Source organism: Pipra filicauda, unplaced genomic scaffold (genome assembly GCF_003945595.2).
Source record: "Pipra filicauda isolate LSUMZ 115617 unplaced genomic scaffold, ASM394559v2 scaffold173_size1550139_pilon, whole genome shotgun sequence".
NCBI classification, from domain to species: domain Eukaryota; kingdom Metazoa; phylum Chordata; class Aves; order Passeriformes; family Pipridae; genus Pipra; species Pipra filicauda.
In genome coordinates, this window is record NW_024104251.1 from 1 (window position 1) to 16,986 (window position 16,986).

At 41.7% G+C, this 16,986-nt stretch overlaps 2 protein-coding genes across 7 annotated transcripts in view; one reads left to right on the forward strand and one right to left on the reverse strand.

Moving 5' to 3' along the window:
• Positions 1-6: 6 nt before the first annotated feature.
• LOC113987681 (glutamate dehydrogenase 1, mitochondrial) lies at positions 7-12,824 on the reverse strand. Its single transcript, XM_039379735.1, has 2 exons — positions 12,300-12,824; positions 7-788 (listed from the first exon to the last, which is right to left on the reverse strand). The coding sequence occupies exons 1-2, from the start codon at positions 12,721-12,723 to the stop codon at positions 649-651; spliced, it is 564 nt and encodes a 187-aa protein (XP_039235669.1). The 5' UTR covers positions 12,724-12,824; the 3' UTR covers positions 7-648.
• A 172-nt stretch (positions 12,825-12,996) lies between these two features.
• Positions 12,997-16,986, forward strand: part of SHLD2 (shieldin complex subunit 2) — a 33,834-nt gene continuing 29,844 nt past the window's right edge. For 2 of the 6 annotated variants that reach the window (XM_027720637.2, XM_039379716.1), the window contains exon 1: positions 13,746-14,901. The gene's annotated coding sequence lies outside the window, so the exon portion shown is untranslated. Of the gene's footprint in view, positions 13,094-13,744; positions 14,902-16,986 lie in introns of those variants that run through there. The other 4 variants (XM_039379718.1, XM_027720635.2, XM_039379720.1 and 1 more) reach the window with 4 other exon arrangements.

Genomic DNA, 16,986 nt, shown 5'->3' on the forward strand with positions numbered 1-16,986 from the left:
TTCTCAAGTGTAAACTAAAATCTGATCTAGGTAGTCTTGTAAAAATGGGAGATATTTCAAGGCAGCTTGAAAACGGTCTCTGAAACTCTAAAGTTCACGATTTAAATTTTCTATGCTTCAATCTCTTGTCCCTGGCACTTGTAGAAACAGTAAGTTTTATGATTTATATTTTACTGGATTAGCTCAAACACTTTACTCTGGAAGTCCTATGTGTCTTTATATACATTAAGAAAGTATTTTCTTTCTTACACATAATGTGCAGATTCTCTCCAAACTCCTCTACAATTTAGTAGCTGTGTATGAACTGTACTTCTTCACAACCCTTAAAGGAATTTTATCCTTCTTTCTCCACAGCTCCCCTGCCTGAATCCTTTACAGCCTCCATCTGTTCCCCCTAAAATTAGTCCCCTATTAATCCAAGTTTGTCATACTTGGATTTGAGTTCAAGATTCAGTACTTTTATGGGAGAGGGTAGCTGGCAGAATTTGGACTCTCCAAATGAAAATGAAACTTTATTTAAGTATCTACAGTAACAGCAGAGGGAATATGTATTATTATTTTGGTAACTGTATGTTTTTCCCACCTTGCTACAGATTTTAGTTAAAGATTAAAATTCAGTTTAGTCTTTTAGATTTTTTTTTCTGTAAATTACATCACTACTGATTGAAATTGAAGACTGAAATCTTGCTTGAAAAACAAACACTTACCAACCACAGCACATTTATATGTCATGAGAGATGCTAAGGCTTTCACTTCATCCACACTGACATCCATACTATAACGAATACCTGCAAAAGACACATGAGAAAAAATAGGAATTCACTGAGCAACTTCACAGGTATTTAAAAATCTGGGAAGGATAATTCTACATCGACCATCTATAACATGCAAGTATGTAATTTATCAACTTACTTGCTTTAAGATTTGGAGACCAAGTCCCTGTTATCTTACTTAAATATCTATCTTTTACTCAGCAGAAATGCAGGATTCCAGTAATTCCCTATTGAGTAGCTTAACAGCAGCATTTAGTCTTTGGGAAAAACATGAATATTCCTAGTGAGGAAGACAAGTCAAGCTGACAGGTAACTAGGACTAGAGTTTTCAAGAGGCTGATAAAGCTCTTCAGCATTCCATAAGATCTTTAGCTGTGGGCTTCATTCATTGTATATACAAGATGAACTTTGTTCCTGAACATCAGCACAGGTTACAATCAAGGTTTTTTTGCTGGAGTAATACAAGCTCCTGTTATAAGGCTTGGTTTCAAGGCTCTGGCTGCTAGACACAGCCATGTAACAAAAAGCAACAAATCACTGCTAATTCATTTTTTTTCAAAACATTTTGAGATAACTCCAGCCCACCAAGCTTGTGTGACCAGGCCATCCATCCCACACCCACATGGAAGCCAGCCCACACCTGCATTCCCTGCTCCATGTCATTCAGCAGAGCTGCAAGTGTGTGCTGACACATGGTGCCAAGTGTAAATTCAAATTGTTGTGGGCTGATAGCAGCTCAGATGCAAAACGGGTGATCCCAGCACTCAAGAAAATTTAAAACTGAGAGGAAAAACACAAAGGCAAGGAGATCTTTCACCTGCCCAACTCTTGGGTTGTAGTTGTCCAATAAATTGATTGAACTCAGTTAAAATTCATGTATTCTGAAGGTAGTTGCAGAGTAGAAAATACTTAACCCAACTGACCAGACACATAGACAGAACTCCAGAAGCCTAAACATGATGTTTAAGATCAACACAGTGCCCAAAGTCATGTGGCCACAGCAAAAAAGCCCCTACAGCTGTATGTTTGTTTCTATTCCAGCTTTTCCTACATAACTAAGCATGTAACAGAGCCATGAATAATTTATTATCTCCATCTCTACTCCCCAAATCCTTGGCTGTAGGTTGTGCCAAGCTGCACGGTGGTTTGTAGTGGGCACAGAGTGTCCTTTAGATGGCACCACAAATTTCCTATTATGTAAAGAGAAGACTATATTCAGGTCCTTAGGAGTGAAAAAAGGCCAGCATACATTATCTAAACTAAAGTGCTGCTATGAAAGCCATTCCTGAATGCTCTGGAAACAATCCCAGTTTCAAAGGAACTAAGCACTGCTCAAATAAAGCTGAGGGCCAAGTGCTGCTTTCTTATGTGAGTTCAATCACTAAAAGAAAGTACCATGCCTCTGCAGAACAGAATTTAAATTTGTTGTGTATATGGGGGAAGGGTGCTCTCCAAAAGCAAAACTGCCTAACTTGGGTAGCTGCAAGGTGTTCATGTCTGGGCTTTCAATCACCACCTCACAGGAAGTAATATTCAAAATTTAAGTGGAATCTATCAGAGCCCTACAGACCAGTCAAAGTTACAACATACGTGGGTTTTTTTTAACATGTCTTACTCTGATCCTTCAGAGGAGCAGTTATCCTTCTGTCAAGCTCCAAGCAAGGACACCACCACCTACAGCACTGACTGTCCTGCCTGAGGAAATCATTCCCTCTTGGTTGAGCAGGTACTCTGGCCACAGGTCTCATTAGAGTATTGCTCAAGCCAGCCAAGTTTGAAGTCATGGTCTGTGCTGGCCAGAAATGAACTCTGCCCCTCCACCCCCAGCTGAACTAGATCACTGTGTATTTATTCAACCCATATACTTATTTAAATTTCCAAGGTGTGTATACAAAGCAGTTTCGCTATAAATGTACTCCTGCAGGCACGCAAAATGTTGTTTATTGATATATGGAAAGTAGCAGGGAAACTAAATAGTTAGGGATAGTCATCTTGTATAGTTCAAAGAGAGAAGAAAATTAAAAAAGGAGAGGGAAGCCTCTTCTGCACATCATATGGAAGATAGCATCTGAAGAGGTAAACAAGCAGCAGTTTAACCAGAACACTCAAACACATGTAAACAGTTAGATCTCTGGTTTCCTTTTATTACAGTCAAGGATTACTAATAACTTTAATGTAATAAATGTAACTTTCATACCAAGGGAGATAGGGAAAAAGCCCCAGGACTAACTAAGTACTGATAGGCTTTTAACTGAGCTGCCTATTTGTCAGCCACACCAGAATAAGGCAAACTTTTATACTTGAGGCTGAAACTGTCCTTTTCTGGACAACTTGACATTTCTGAGCAAGATTTAACTTCTTTTCCAGGTTTTTAAACAGTTGTAATTGAAGTGGCTTGACTGGTGCCTTTATCTTGGTAAGTGGGAGACTAGTCAATTCTGAGAGTTGTGCTGACTTCACTGGTTACTCTTCTCTAGTTTATTTGGTAGAATTGTTCACTACAGTGTCAGAAGTTCATGGTGTAGATCCCAGGTCCCCAACAGGCTGATGAGTTTTTCCCTTAGGTGGCAGGAGCACAGAACGCTTCAGATGCACTCACATTCAGCCATTTACTGTTTTCCAGGAATTGTAATTACTCTACAGGAGGCCCACCTCTTGACAGGGAAGTTATTTGTGCTAAGCTGTTAAGACTGATGAGAAGCAGGCATCTGAGAATGCTGTACATTCCATCTGCAAGCGGATGCACAAAGATAAAAGACTTACTTAATTTCTATTCTATTTCGACATCATTGAAATTTAGTTTGACAGCTTCCTAATTTGGCAAGAGGAGAGTATTGCCATGCATTTTTATGGCTCTTTTGGCAGTGTTACTATGCATTCAATAGCCTGAGTCTAAAAATGGACAATATACAGAGACAAAATACTGAGTTTGGTTTTTTTTAAGGTTCTTACTACATAAAAGCAAATGAAAGTTACTGTTATGCAGCAAGATAATTTTTTTAAACCCTGGCAAGTCCCACACAGTAAGCCTCGGGAAACTTGTGGCTTTTACAGCAAACTAGCTACAGAAAAAATAGTTTGAAGAAAGCCTCAAGTTACAATATGACTCACTGCCATGGAAAATACTTTTCACTGGAAAACATACAAATTCTTGTTCTAGTTGAGAATTCTCTTTCCTTGCCACACCCCAAGAAGTTAAACAGCATGCTAAGAGAGACTTTGTTTTTCTATGTACAAAAGTTTCTAGATGAGGAAATGTTTTCATTTTAATTTTGCTTTAGTATTGGTCAGTCTAAAGAGAAGGATTTATTATCACATTGTTGTGCTTATACTTTTTAAACTTCTTTTGGAAGATACTATACTTCACTCAGTTACCTCTTGCACTGAGCCCAATAATTGTTTCCTCATGATTCTTAGATAATGCTACGGATTAATTTTCACTTTTCCAAATGGAGGTAGAAAGCACTTGAAAGACAGTGTTCTTTTTAAATATATGTGAAAGTAGTAATTATCAGTAAGACTGTATTTTGGATTCTATAATAACAGCAGTCGGTTATCATTTGGATCAGCAGGTTTATAGTAAGGATTTTACCAACATCCACATAACAAAGACCTTGATTTCCAAGAAAACTGGTTACACATCCTACTACATTTTACATTGTACAGATTTCAGTGTGTTCTGTGATGTTCAGTGTGATTATTATGCTTTCTTAGAAAACCTGATGTACAGAACTACCAACCTTTTAAGGATGACTACTGCCTTTTTAGTATGCCTACAAATCTACATTTAGGGAAGTTAGTTCGCTATTTCCTGATCTTCTAGTGCAGTGATCTTAAATGGTAGTACCTACGTATGCCCTGACCACTAATGAGCATGAAGTATTCAAAGTCTCAAAACTAAAGAGTTGCCATAGTAACAGTTCAGAGCAAAACCCTTGGTAAACTACTCCTCCTGCACTAAATTATCTTGCAAATCTTAGCAAGTCTCTCAAGTCCCCCAGAACCTTGAACACATTTGCACCTCAGCCGAAATTATTAATATCTAACCAGGGTTTCGTCCTGCTTTGACTTCAGTGTTTTCTTCTAGCTGTGATGATCTTGTGAACTTTGGAACTAACTTGGGTCCTTTACAGATGACAATTCTTGTTAGGATGGTGCATTTGTTCAGCTCATGTTTATTTGCAAAGGGCTTGCTCATCAAAAGCAGCCCTCCAGAGCAGCAGCTATCCTACACCACCCATACAGCACTCAGCAAAACAGATTTCATGATCTCCTTCGAAAGTTTTTAGGACTGATTAAAGCCATATTAATCTCCCAATTAGTAAAACTGGATTCTGTGGTGGCTCTGTGCATTAACAGCTTGCCTGACCCTGTCCAAAGGCTGCAGTGTAAGTCTGGAGCACAAGGAGCTTCAGTAAAGATGCTCGCCTCGTTCAAACTACTTCACAAAATCCACAAATCAGTCCCAGCATTTACTGCAGTGCCTTAGTTACTTAATGTTTTACCACTGGATTATGTATAACATTTTCATGTTTGGTAAGTAAACAAGTGCAATTGTGGTTGTACTGCTATCAAACTCTAAGTAATCACTGATACCTAACTCAGTAGGAACAGATCTTCCAAGCAATCCTTAGACTCTTTCAGAACAAGCACATTTTTCTAGATTCAGAAGAACAATCCAGCCTTCCCTAGAAGAAAACTGCTTAACCTTATTTAACCATTTAGAAATTGTGGTACACAGCACAGTGACAAATTTGTCATTATTGAAGACAAATAAATTCTAGATATCTCTAACAAAGCAAGATGAGTAATTCAGTGCTGGACAACAGGAACACTGTACACCAATCAGCAACAAGAACTACTAATTCCTAAATTCAATTCACTAACTGCCAAGAGAGGAGATAAAAACATTTATCTCTTCCCACACAGCACTAGCCAGCTATAACTGGGGGCAGGAAAGAGATTCCCCCATGGAGACACTCCACCATTCTGATTTAAGCAGCAGTATGTATAAAGTGACCATAAGGTACTCAACTAGACAGAATACTGCAGCATACCACTTCTTGTATGCTTTTACTAAGCTCACTTATACTTGAAATATACTTAAACATATACATGTATGTTTATTGTGTTCCATTCTGAGAATGCTGTGTTTTAAATGTGAATATGGCAAATTCAGTATACCACCAGGCAAACACACAGTACCTGAATTTATGCATTTAGAATATGGCTATGAAGTAAAGTCTCTCACCTATAGAAGTACCTCAGCCCTACCTAAAGGACTAGGTGGCTCACTGAACTGCACTCAACACTGTAATAACAGGGACTGAAACAGAGAGATGCAGTGAACGGCTTCCACATCAATACTGACACCACGCACACGGGGGAGGGATGGTGTGTGTGCAGAGGGCAGAAATAACACACAGGTCGGCCCTGGCTGGTCCAAATGCCACAGGAGCCACAAAACAATAAGCCACCACAGTGCTGACATGAAGCAGGCAAATTCTATGCCCTTCCCAAGAGCCTAATTCCTGACAAGATGGAGCTGTTGCAATGCATGCAACAAAGAATACCTGCTAGGATCAGCCAGAGGACAGGAGGGAGACTATCACACAGGAGATTCCTCTCCTCACCACCCCCAACACATGTTTATCCAGAAAGCCCAATGCTGAGAGAGGTATGATCTCTCTATAAATAGACAAGGAGCCAACAGTAGCAAGTGAAAACAACTATTTAAGATCAAGGACAAAGCTGGCTACCGCACCAATGGTATGAGCTGATTATATGAAAAAGCTGAGACTAAAAAGATTCATAGTCAGAAGAGCAAGGCATAGCTTCCTACAAGAGGATCTGAGGTAAAAACATAAACCTGATATGGTTCACTGAGCATTGCAACTAGTTTAATAAAGTACAGCAAAAGCACAGGATGCCAATTCCTTTCCTTTTTTTTTCCAATTTGCAATTTAAATGTATATCCACTGTTGCACTAATTGTAAAGTTAGTTAAGTTACAATAAGAGATCAGAAACCTATGAAAATTGGTCAAAGGTTGGACTCAATATTAGAGGTCTTTTCCAGTCTTAATGATTTTATGAAAATAAAGCACTTGTATAAGCTTTAGCTATAACACTGCGTTATCACAATCAGGCTAATTACCGTTTTTTTCTTTTAAGCTCTCACACTCCTTTGAAGTTAGATCAGTTTTCATCTTTTATTTCAAGTTACTGATGGTCTGTGTTATAGTTTCACCTGCGGTATGGTCCATAGGGTATGTTTCCATGTCTTACTCTGAAAGACTCCTGGGCCAAAGACATGACCTGTTAACTTTTACCCATTCATCACTTTGAAAAGCAAAGCCACCAATACAACCCCAGGATAAACAGCTTTGCTGAAGCAAAGAAACCTTAGAGCTTCTTACTACTTCTTACTTATCCCTCTTACAAATGGAACAAACAATGTCATTATAGCCAAAACAGCACACGGGGTTGTACTGGTCCAACTCCTGCACGTACAGGTTTTTCTTCTGAAAGTAAGGCTACCATCATCATGTATGTATACTGTTTTAAACAAGACAATGTGTACAAGAGAGGATATCTGGGCACTGAGAGTAGTGACAGCCTTAGACCTCCGCAATTGGAAATCTGCGGCACGGGTAGCATGAACAAAAGTCCCCTTATGCAGTAAAACTCATTAACAGGAACTTATAAGTCAAGTGAGAAGGATAAATCCTGAGAGGCAGAAGAAAAGCCAGAAGATAGCAAAGTTTTGCAGTAAAGAACATCTCCTCCACTAACTAGCCAAGGCAGCACCACACAGCAAATCAGATTTGTTCACCTTTAAGTCAACTGACCAAATAAAGTAAGACTCATTTGTCTTTATATAAAAGAGTAAACTTTAAAGTAACGTATGAAAAAGCTTTTCAAAATTCCTGTGTAAGTGAAAGTTAGACTAAATCTAGTCTAGAACTAAAGACGGTTGTAAAGCCTTTCTGCAATGAGGAAGCAGCTGAGACTTGGTTACAGCAATTGCGAGCACAAACAAAAGTTAGGCTGTTTCCCAGCTCTGATTCATTTGGTTTCATTTATAACAGACCTTTTGGACAGTTGGTCAACATGAAAAGCCTTTAAAAAGTTTTAAAACCACTTAATACCTTTATCCCTGCAGTAAGTGCTGCCTAACAAACATGAAGTCATTTTCATGCTACTAAGCAGGTAGGAATTCAGTAAGTTTATTCTGTTTTCTTAAACTGACCCATTAATGATAAATGGCCATCAGCAACCACATAAAAAAGCTGCTTAACCAGTTTCACACCTATAGAACCCGATGAAATTATTTAGAAAGATTCATTATTTTAAGTAGGAACTGCCAGACTACTTTCCAACAAAGTCATCTGTATTCAGACATCTCATTTCCTGTACCCTATTTGTTTTAGTTCTTTAGGCAGCTGTCAGTGCAGTGAACAAGAGCAGCTGTGGTTTCCTGTTAGTGCTGGCCACTGGCATGCAAGTCACTGCACAGGCAAAGGAAAGAGTGATCTGACCCACAGCATTACTTCAGCTACCAGGCAGCATCACTCCAAGTTGTACAAATACTACATTTGGATTGTAAGCACCTTGAGTTCCAACACAAGAAAACTGCTTATCCCATGTTCTCAATGGGATGAGGAGGCATCTGACTGATTTTTCCCTTCCAGAGAACAGTTGCATTGCAGAAAATGGAGTCTTTAAAATGTGAATATACTGTGAGACCTACCACTTAAATGGGGATATTCATGACTGTTCTGTAAAGATTCCTAAACCACAAAAGAGAAGCACACAAAAGGAAAAAGAATTACCACTTTCTCGAGTTGCAAAGTAGAATTAAGGATTGACTTCTACATTAATAGGTAAGTGCCACATTATTCAATAAGAAATGTTATTTCTGGGTTCACTGAGGAAGGTGAAAAGCCCCCACAAGTTATATCCTGAAAAGAAAGCATGTTTCAGTACCTAGTGCCTCTTTTCTGGAAAAGAACTTCTCTTGACCCAAAGCAGAATTACCTGCACTATCGTGTAGTGACAACTATATCCAACACAGCCAAGCTGACTTGTGTTCTTACACCTGCTCTGGGGGAAGAGAAGAAAGTAGGATAAGGCATTAAACAACTTCCTGTTTTCATGAACAATGCTTTAGATTGTTAGAACTAGGGTATTAAGAGCATTGTAGTTCTCGAACAGAAATGTGACGGTCAAGTATCCCACCAAAGCGTAGAAATTTGCCAATCCAAAAACCATAAGACTGATCCTGAATTTGCCCTCATCTGGCTGTGTCAGAGAAGCCAGCAGAGAAGGAGGTGCAGAAAGGCTACTAGTCAAGGAACTGATGATGTCTACCAGCAGATATCATCTGCATGCACATGAGAGATTTATAAAGATCAACCTTGCATTTAAAAGTTTGGCCCTTTCCATATTTGGGCTGGACCACTAAGCAGGGATTGAGGTTTCACTGCAAAAGAGAATTAGCAGCCAAAGAAATTAAAGATGATATCCATGACAGAAGGAACATAATCTAAATGCTATACTGTTAGTTACAATTAGTAGAAACAGAAGCTGATGCTAAAGTGCAGATAATTAAAATGTTCATTTAGATTCTGTTTCCTTAAGTAATTCAGCTGACCTCAGGTTTAGAGCATTTAAATCAAGGTTTTAAAATTTGATTTACAGTGTAAACTCTTCATTAGTTCATGGTTAAATCTGTAAACGTCCTTATGAACAAAAAGGTATTCAGAAGTAACATACAATCACTAATGCAGTATTTTGGTATGGATGTACAAAAAGAAATTAGGAACAACTAATGGAAGACAGCCCATAAAGGCCTAGAAGTATTTGTTTTCCTACATTCCATACTTGAATCTTAAAAGTGTACTTTGATAATTTGTCTAATCTGCATACAGAACAGTATTTTAGTATTCTCTAAACAGCATCTCTTATCCTTCAGTTTATGTAAACCTCAAGAAATACAAGAAATGAGCTTTTAAAGCACAATGCTCCTTGAAAGAGTGACAGACATGACAAAGCACCCCAATTTGCTAGTGATTACCTAGCAGTAACTAAACACTATCTTACAAAATACACATCCTAAAAACAAGGCAAAAAAAAAAGCAGAATGGGGAACCTCACTTTACCAAATTTTATTTCTCAGGAAGCGCAAAGTTAAAGGTCACAATTCTGCATCTGAAAAGATCTGGAAGCTGTGTTCCTCCTCCTATTCTCCAAGCCTCCTGCCTGCCAACTCACCCCTTCTTTTAAAGGGTGGCCTTATGTCCCTTGCTGTTTCTTCACGGGGAGAATTACTTACACTGGACTCTGGAGTCCACAGTGTGTGGGACACTCACTTCAGCGTGTTTTCCCATTTCATACTATTGTATGAATTTTGGGTTGTATTTCATTGCGTTTGTGCTTTTATTCCTGCAGAATCTACTAGGATTCTAGTTTAAAAATCCCTTTTAGACAAAAGCTCAAGTTGTTGGTGCATTTTGGGTGGATCAAATGTACTCTAAATGCTGAAATATGTTTACCACTCCTTTGCAGTTTAAGTAGAAATGTTCTACTTCCTCACACTTTTTTTTTCATAGCAGGTTTCAAGCAGTTGATCTACTCTTAACATGCATCCCATTTAAATTTAGTGCACATCCAAGATCTGTCATCTGATAGTGGGCAAATTCCTAGAGAGCATTAGAAGGTGAAATCTATTAAAGATCACCATGTTGAAGAATAGAAAGGAAATATAATTTGCAATTCCTTCCCTAAATCCACAGGGGGTAGGGAGCAGCACAAGAAGAAAGGGACAGTCTATTGAGACTTCCGATTTCCTTTAGTTGTCATTTTCAATTGCCTTGAAATTTACAGTTGTAACTTTCCATAAGTGCTCCACAGTTTGTTTCAGTGTCAGTGCAGACAGGCATAACAAATGCCACCGAAAATCAAGAATTCTCTTGAGGATTTAGAAGTGTAGGTATCAGAACAGAGGATGTCCAGTCAGCCACCTGGTGGGTTTTGTTAATGTACAGTGTTATAAAACATTGTATAATTGTTTTGTTGTCAAAACACTAATTCCTTCAGTCCTGAGCAATACCAATGTGAAATATTAGAAGCAATCATATATTATCTCATTACTTTGTTTGCCACTGAACTGTATTTTGTTATACAAGCAGGGATCTTAAGAGTAACACCGGCTGTACAGCAAAGGACTTTTTCTAAGCAGCAGCAAAGAGTAACTTAACTACAGCAGTGACAAAACAGCAGCGTAATAACCATCAGTATTTTAAAGGAAATCATAGTAATGGCAGAGAAACAGCAGCTCCGCAGAGTAAGCTTCAGCCACGCCCAAGCTGAGACTCAGTTTGATGCTGGTCATTCTTTTATCAAGTAAACACCCCAAGTTGAGTTAGCCTCTTTTGGGTAAGAATTAAACATGTCACAGGACACTCACTACATATTTGATTTTGGAATGTTAGGAATGACATTAACAGACTATTTGTGCTGCAAAGAGACAAATCCCCATGTCACATACACACACACCTGAACTGTCACAAACAGTTACCTAAGAACACCTTTCCTACTCTAGTCCCGAAGTTAGAGGTCTTCATTGATAAGAAATCACTTGCTTCCTGTAACCATCATTATCTACCACAAAGCTGGTCTCCACTAAAGAAAAATAAATGTGTTTACAGACTATAGAAGCTCTGGTTTGAGCCACAGTACTGAAATGGTTTCCAATACCTAACTGTCCATCTACATAGAAATCAGAAATCTCAAATTATGCTGGAGGACATCTGTACTTGTTTTTCAAGGAAATGCCATCTAACCCAGACTAAAAGGGAGTTTGATTCCTCTGAGATCACAGCCGATCCCACGAGAGCCCAGTGGGATTCACCCTCCCGGTCCCTTGGCATGTGTTGGTGTCACCTATGCCGAGCTAGGCACTCCTAGAAAAATCACTTTTGTCTTCCTGTGTATCCAGCCGGTATCTGGATACACAGTTAACTTGTTATCAAAACTTGTTATTTTTCCCTACGGATGTTTGCTGTGTGAGCATTCGGATTTCGCCAACACAGCAGGTAGCGCGTTAAAGGACAGCGGCTCCTCCAGCTCCCGACTCAAGAGCGGGCACTCCCAGCGTGCTGTTCTCACGTTTCCCAACACACACTACCGAGGTCTGAGTCACACCGAGTTAAAATCCGGCGGGCGCTGCCCTCGCACCGCTCTCCTCGCCCCGGGCCAGCCCGGCGGTGGCTGCGGCCAAGGCCCAGCCGTGACACCGGCCCGGGTCACCCGCGGGGCCGGGGCAGCGCGGGGACCGCTCTGCCCCTGCCTTCCCCTGGGTATGGATCCCGCGGCTGGCACAGGGAGCCGCCGCCTGCCCTGTCCGGGAGGGCAGCGGGACAGGCCGGCGGGGCAGGCAGGGCTGGCGGGGCACGGCGGGGCGGGGCGGCCGCGGGCCCGGCGGCCCGGCCCTCCGCGGGCCCGGGGAAGGCGGCGGGGCTCACCTCCCTTGCAGGGCGTGCGGTGCTGGCTGTGCTGCGCCCGGTAGCCCTCGATCACCTCCCACTCGCCGTTGTCGCGCTTGATGGGGAAGGTGACGCTGAGCACATGGTTGCAGGGCTTGATGATGCGGAGGATGCCGCGGACGCGGTGGCGCCGCTCCTCCATGCTCTCGCGGGTGCGCAGCCCCTCCACCAGCTTGTCCTCCACGATGCTGGCGCCGCGATCGAAGAACCCCTCCACCATCTTGAAGAAGTTGGGGTCGTCCTCCTTCTTCGCCGCCTCGCAGTAGTGCCGCCGCGGGCACCGGCCCCCGCCCCACGCCGCCGCTCCCCCGGCCGCCGCCGCCGGCCCGCCGGGCTCCGCGCCCGCCAGCACCGAGCCGGCGGCCAGGCGGGACGCCAGCAGCTCGCCCAAGTAGCGGTACATGGCGGCGGCCGCCAGAGGAGGATCGGAGCGGCGCTGCCGCTGTCACAGGAGGCGCCGGGCGCCACCGCCGCCGCCTTTAAACGGGCCGGGGGGGGCGGCGCGGGGAACGCTCCGCGCCTCCCGAGCGCGCGTGCGCCCCGCGGGCCGCGCCGCCCCCGGCGGGATTCGCGGGCCGGGAGGGGGCGCGGCGGGGCCGGGCCGCGCTCCCGCCCCGCGCAGGCCCCGCTCGGCCCCGGCCCGGCCCCTTCCCCCCTTCCCTCCCCTCCTTCCCTTCCCCTTCCTCCGGCACGGCCCTGCCTCCCCGCGCCGGGGGAGCCGCGCCGCTGCCCCGGGGCCGGGAGCGCTGCGGCCTGTGCGGAACCCAGCGCAGGTAGCTGTCACACGCTGCCCTTCAGCCGGGTGGGAAACGGGACCTGTCTTGGCGCGAGTGCAGCTGCGAGCGGGGGTGTGTTCACGCCGAGCAGGGTACAGCGCTCGCAGGGAAAGCTGCCGGGATAACCCGGCTTACCCACGTGTGTTTAGGTGCCCCCTGGCAAGAGGGGACAGAGGCTGCAGGTGGAGCTGTTGGCATGGCAGCTTTCAGAGAACCACCGAGGCACTGGGGCTGAAAGAGACCTCTGAGTTTTGCCTGCTTCGTGTCGTCAACTGTTGGCCTTTTGTTGGGTGTTGGTCTATTAAAATCCGTGGTTTTTATGTAGTTCGGGTATTTACATCTCTAAGACTATTGCTTTAAACTGTGCAAGGTCTGCTTTCAGAGCGTGGGTGACAGCGTGTTGTACTATTGAACCATGTTCGTTTTATAAGTATGGGTCATTTTCTGTAGGTTTGGGCCGCTAATTGGAAAATACAGTGGGGTGTTTCTCTTTTTAGGCTTGTGGGAGGCCAATGCCCTTAGGGCAGGAATAACCAGGAAGTTGGTTTATCTCTATGAGAATCTCTCTAACCACTGTGGACATCCAATGGCTGTGCTACAAGGCTTGTGGGCAAGTAGTTTAATGTGTATTTGTCAGCAGGAAGCTTAGTCATAGAATTTTTGAGCATACATAAACTCTTTGGGCAATTGATATTCAGTTTTTATCTTGATATAATGTGGTTCTCTGTCCCAAGATTCAAAAGAATTTGTCCTAAGGTCCACTAATAAGACTGCTTCTTATCTGTGATGAGGATGGTTTATAACTGTAGCCTAAAGAACAGAGATCCTTGATAGTAAGTGATATGGAAAATAAAACAAGAAAGGAGTTAGTTCTTAGCCCGGTTTGTTCTTTGGATGTTCCCACAGGGCTTCAGATACAAACTACTGATTTGCTTTTCTGTCAATACTCTAGGTGGTTCATGGAAAAGTTCTATTTTGGTGTTAATTTTGAGGTTAACAGGGATTGCAGTGTTCTCAGTGGTTGTATCAGCTTTGAGGTGCTGTTTGATTTCAGTCATCTGCAGGTTCTCATTAGTTAAATCTCAATTTCTCTGCAAGTTCTTGAATTTTTCTTAGGAAAGAAGGTGGTGAAAGGTCTTGTGGCAATTAGTCCTTATAAGCTAATTATTTTCACCTCATTCCATTGGTTAGAATGCCATTTCACATACACAAAGGTTAAATGAAAAATATGATTAGCCAGTTTGGTCAAGCATGTAGAGGTATATCTTAAGGTTAATGTGCTTAGCTCTTATCCTGATTTCAGCTGTGGTCTCTCTGATTTACGAGCTTCACTTAATTATCAGCTGCTTGCAATATCAGGCTGTGTTTGCAGTACACATTTGGGGGTGTATTTGAGACTAAGTATGGAACATGATAGTGAAGAGAACCAAGTGGATCTCTACAGAGGTTCAGTCACACAACTGTATTTGGAGCAATACAAATACACCAAAGCCACCCTCCCTTCTGAACAGGACTGGATTTTTGACTAAATATTCAACAAGCTCTGTGCTGAATGCTGAGAATAATTAAATCAGGATGTTAATTTTCTTAGCCTTTAGATGTTAAGATAGGAGATAACTAGGGATTTTTGTTTGCACATTTTTATGACTGAAATAATGTGTACAGTTTACAGGCAGTTTACCAAACTCCATACCATATTTCTGTTTGATTCAAGTCCCTTCTGGAGACAAGAGGAATGACACTGCCTATCCAAGAAGAGCAACAGAAGTCATAAGTCATATACCCCATTCCAGTATTGTTATGTGGTAAGTGGTGAGCAGGTGAATATTGGTCAGAGAAAATTAAAAATAGCATGCTTTAAAATGAGTTCAAGCAAGTATGAAGGTGGTAATTGAAATAATAAAAGAGGAACTATATCATCTTTGCTCTTGTATAGCACGTGAGATGCCATCAGAAGATTCACATTTGAGTAGCATCAATAAAAAACCACTGACTTCAATAATTTCATACTGGATGTTTGTCTTAGGCCTACATCTGAAGAGAGAGATACGTAGAGAAAACTCAATACCTGTGTGGTAGGAGCTGTCTGTATGATTCATGGACTTTGCAGCAAGGTCATATTCAACTGTGTGTACTTGATAGGTATCTGTTTCTATTTAAAATCTGTGAAGTATAGTTAAGGGACACAAACAAATTGATTTAATTTCCTAAGCTTCCTCTAAAATATCTTATATAGAAATGTTGACAGATTATGTTTTTTATAGATAAGAGCAGTAATAAACACTGCATTGTGCCTTCCTAAAGCAATCTACAGTTTCAAGATGTAAATTATCAATTTCATAACAAGTGGAGTCATTTTCTATGTGCCAGATTTTAAAGTTTTATTGAAAAACTGGAGCCCAATACTTTCTGCTGTAATTAATTATATTATTTGAAGTATTAGCTATTTGAGATTATGTAGATGACTAGCATAATCTTTTTCCTGTGTCTAACATCATTAATAATGGTATCATAAATGGAAGATGTGCTATTATTAAAATTAAAAGGTAATTTAGGTTCACCTTGGTGTTAGCTAAGAAAGTCTGGCAAAAACAGTCCCAGGATGGACTGATGCTGAATACTCTCAGAAGCTAGGATAGCTACTCCCAGCTTGCACCCCAGTCTTCTTACCAGCTGACCAAAAAAAATGAGAACAAGCAGAGAAGTGGCAAATGGGGGATTCTCACAGGGCTCTGAATAACTCTGTCTGACTAAGCCCTTCAAATCCAGGGGAACGATGGGGTTGCCTCCTGTGCAGAGACTCCAGAGTTTGAATCCATTAGACAACATGCTCAGGAGAAAGTTGAACTGTACAGTGGGCAGAGAACAAGTTCCTGTCTGTGGTAAACTGTCTTCTGGGAAGAGGAATTGTTTTTCAAGTAATCTGCAAATGGAATGAAAATTGTTTCAGCAAGCTTCGTTTTAAGCTGTCAGCCATATCAATCACCTGAAGCATTTGACGGTTCTTACTTACCCTTTCTTTAAAGAATTGATGGACATAAATTCCAAATACTGGTAACACTTACATACAAAGACTTATTTTTCCCTATTGATTCCAGAAGTAATGGGGCAAGTTGTAAATCTGAGGTTCTAGCCCGGTAGGATGATTTAGAATATTATATGAGTTGAAGCAGGGTCTTGTTCACCTTTGAATTGCTGATGTGAGCAACTAGGTTTCCCTTTCTCATTTCACCTGAAATTGCAAAAAAAATGCTTATTTTTTTTTGGACACAAGTGTTATGCTGTATAGACCTTGTAGACCATGTAGACCTTGGCAGTGTAACTAAATAGGTGAGAGCTGGGGTTGTTGTCTTATCCCAAACTCTGCTGCAGAAGCTGTTCGTTCTCTGAGTCAACAGATCTCTGGACAGTTGCATAATAGTTCCTGTGAGAATGGGAGGATATGATCTGACAGGAATATGAACTGTAGTGCTGTTCACACATCTCTTGGCTGAGATCCTGTGTTTCTGTTAAATAGGGGGCATGCAGGTAAGCAGCAAGTATGTAGGACTTCCCAGAAATCCTCTTGCATTGGACCTGACTGCATATTGTGGGAAAGTGTACTAAAATACTACCAAATAGCAATCTGATTATTTTCCAGATCTTTAGCTTGAGATATTCTCGAGTTTCCTGGGCTTTATCTTCTGCCTTCACAATGCTTTAGAGTAAAACTTTGTGTATAATTGGTTTTGGCATGGCATGTGAAAACAGAGATGGCAGTTTCTTCATCTGTGGGAAAATGTACCAGCATTCAGTCTTCAGAGTAATGGTGGGTAATGTTGGTACAGCATTTGTTCTTTTAAAGATGTGTTGTTTTATAAAGCAAATATACTACGGCCTAAAGAGTCTAA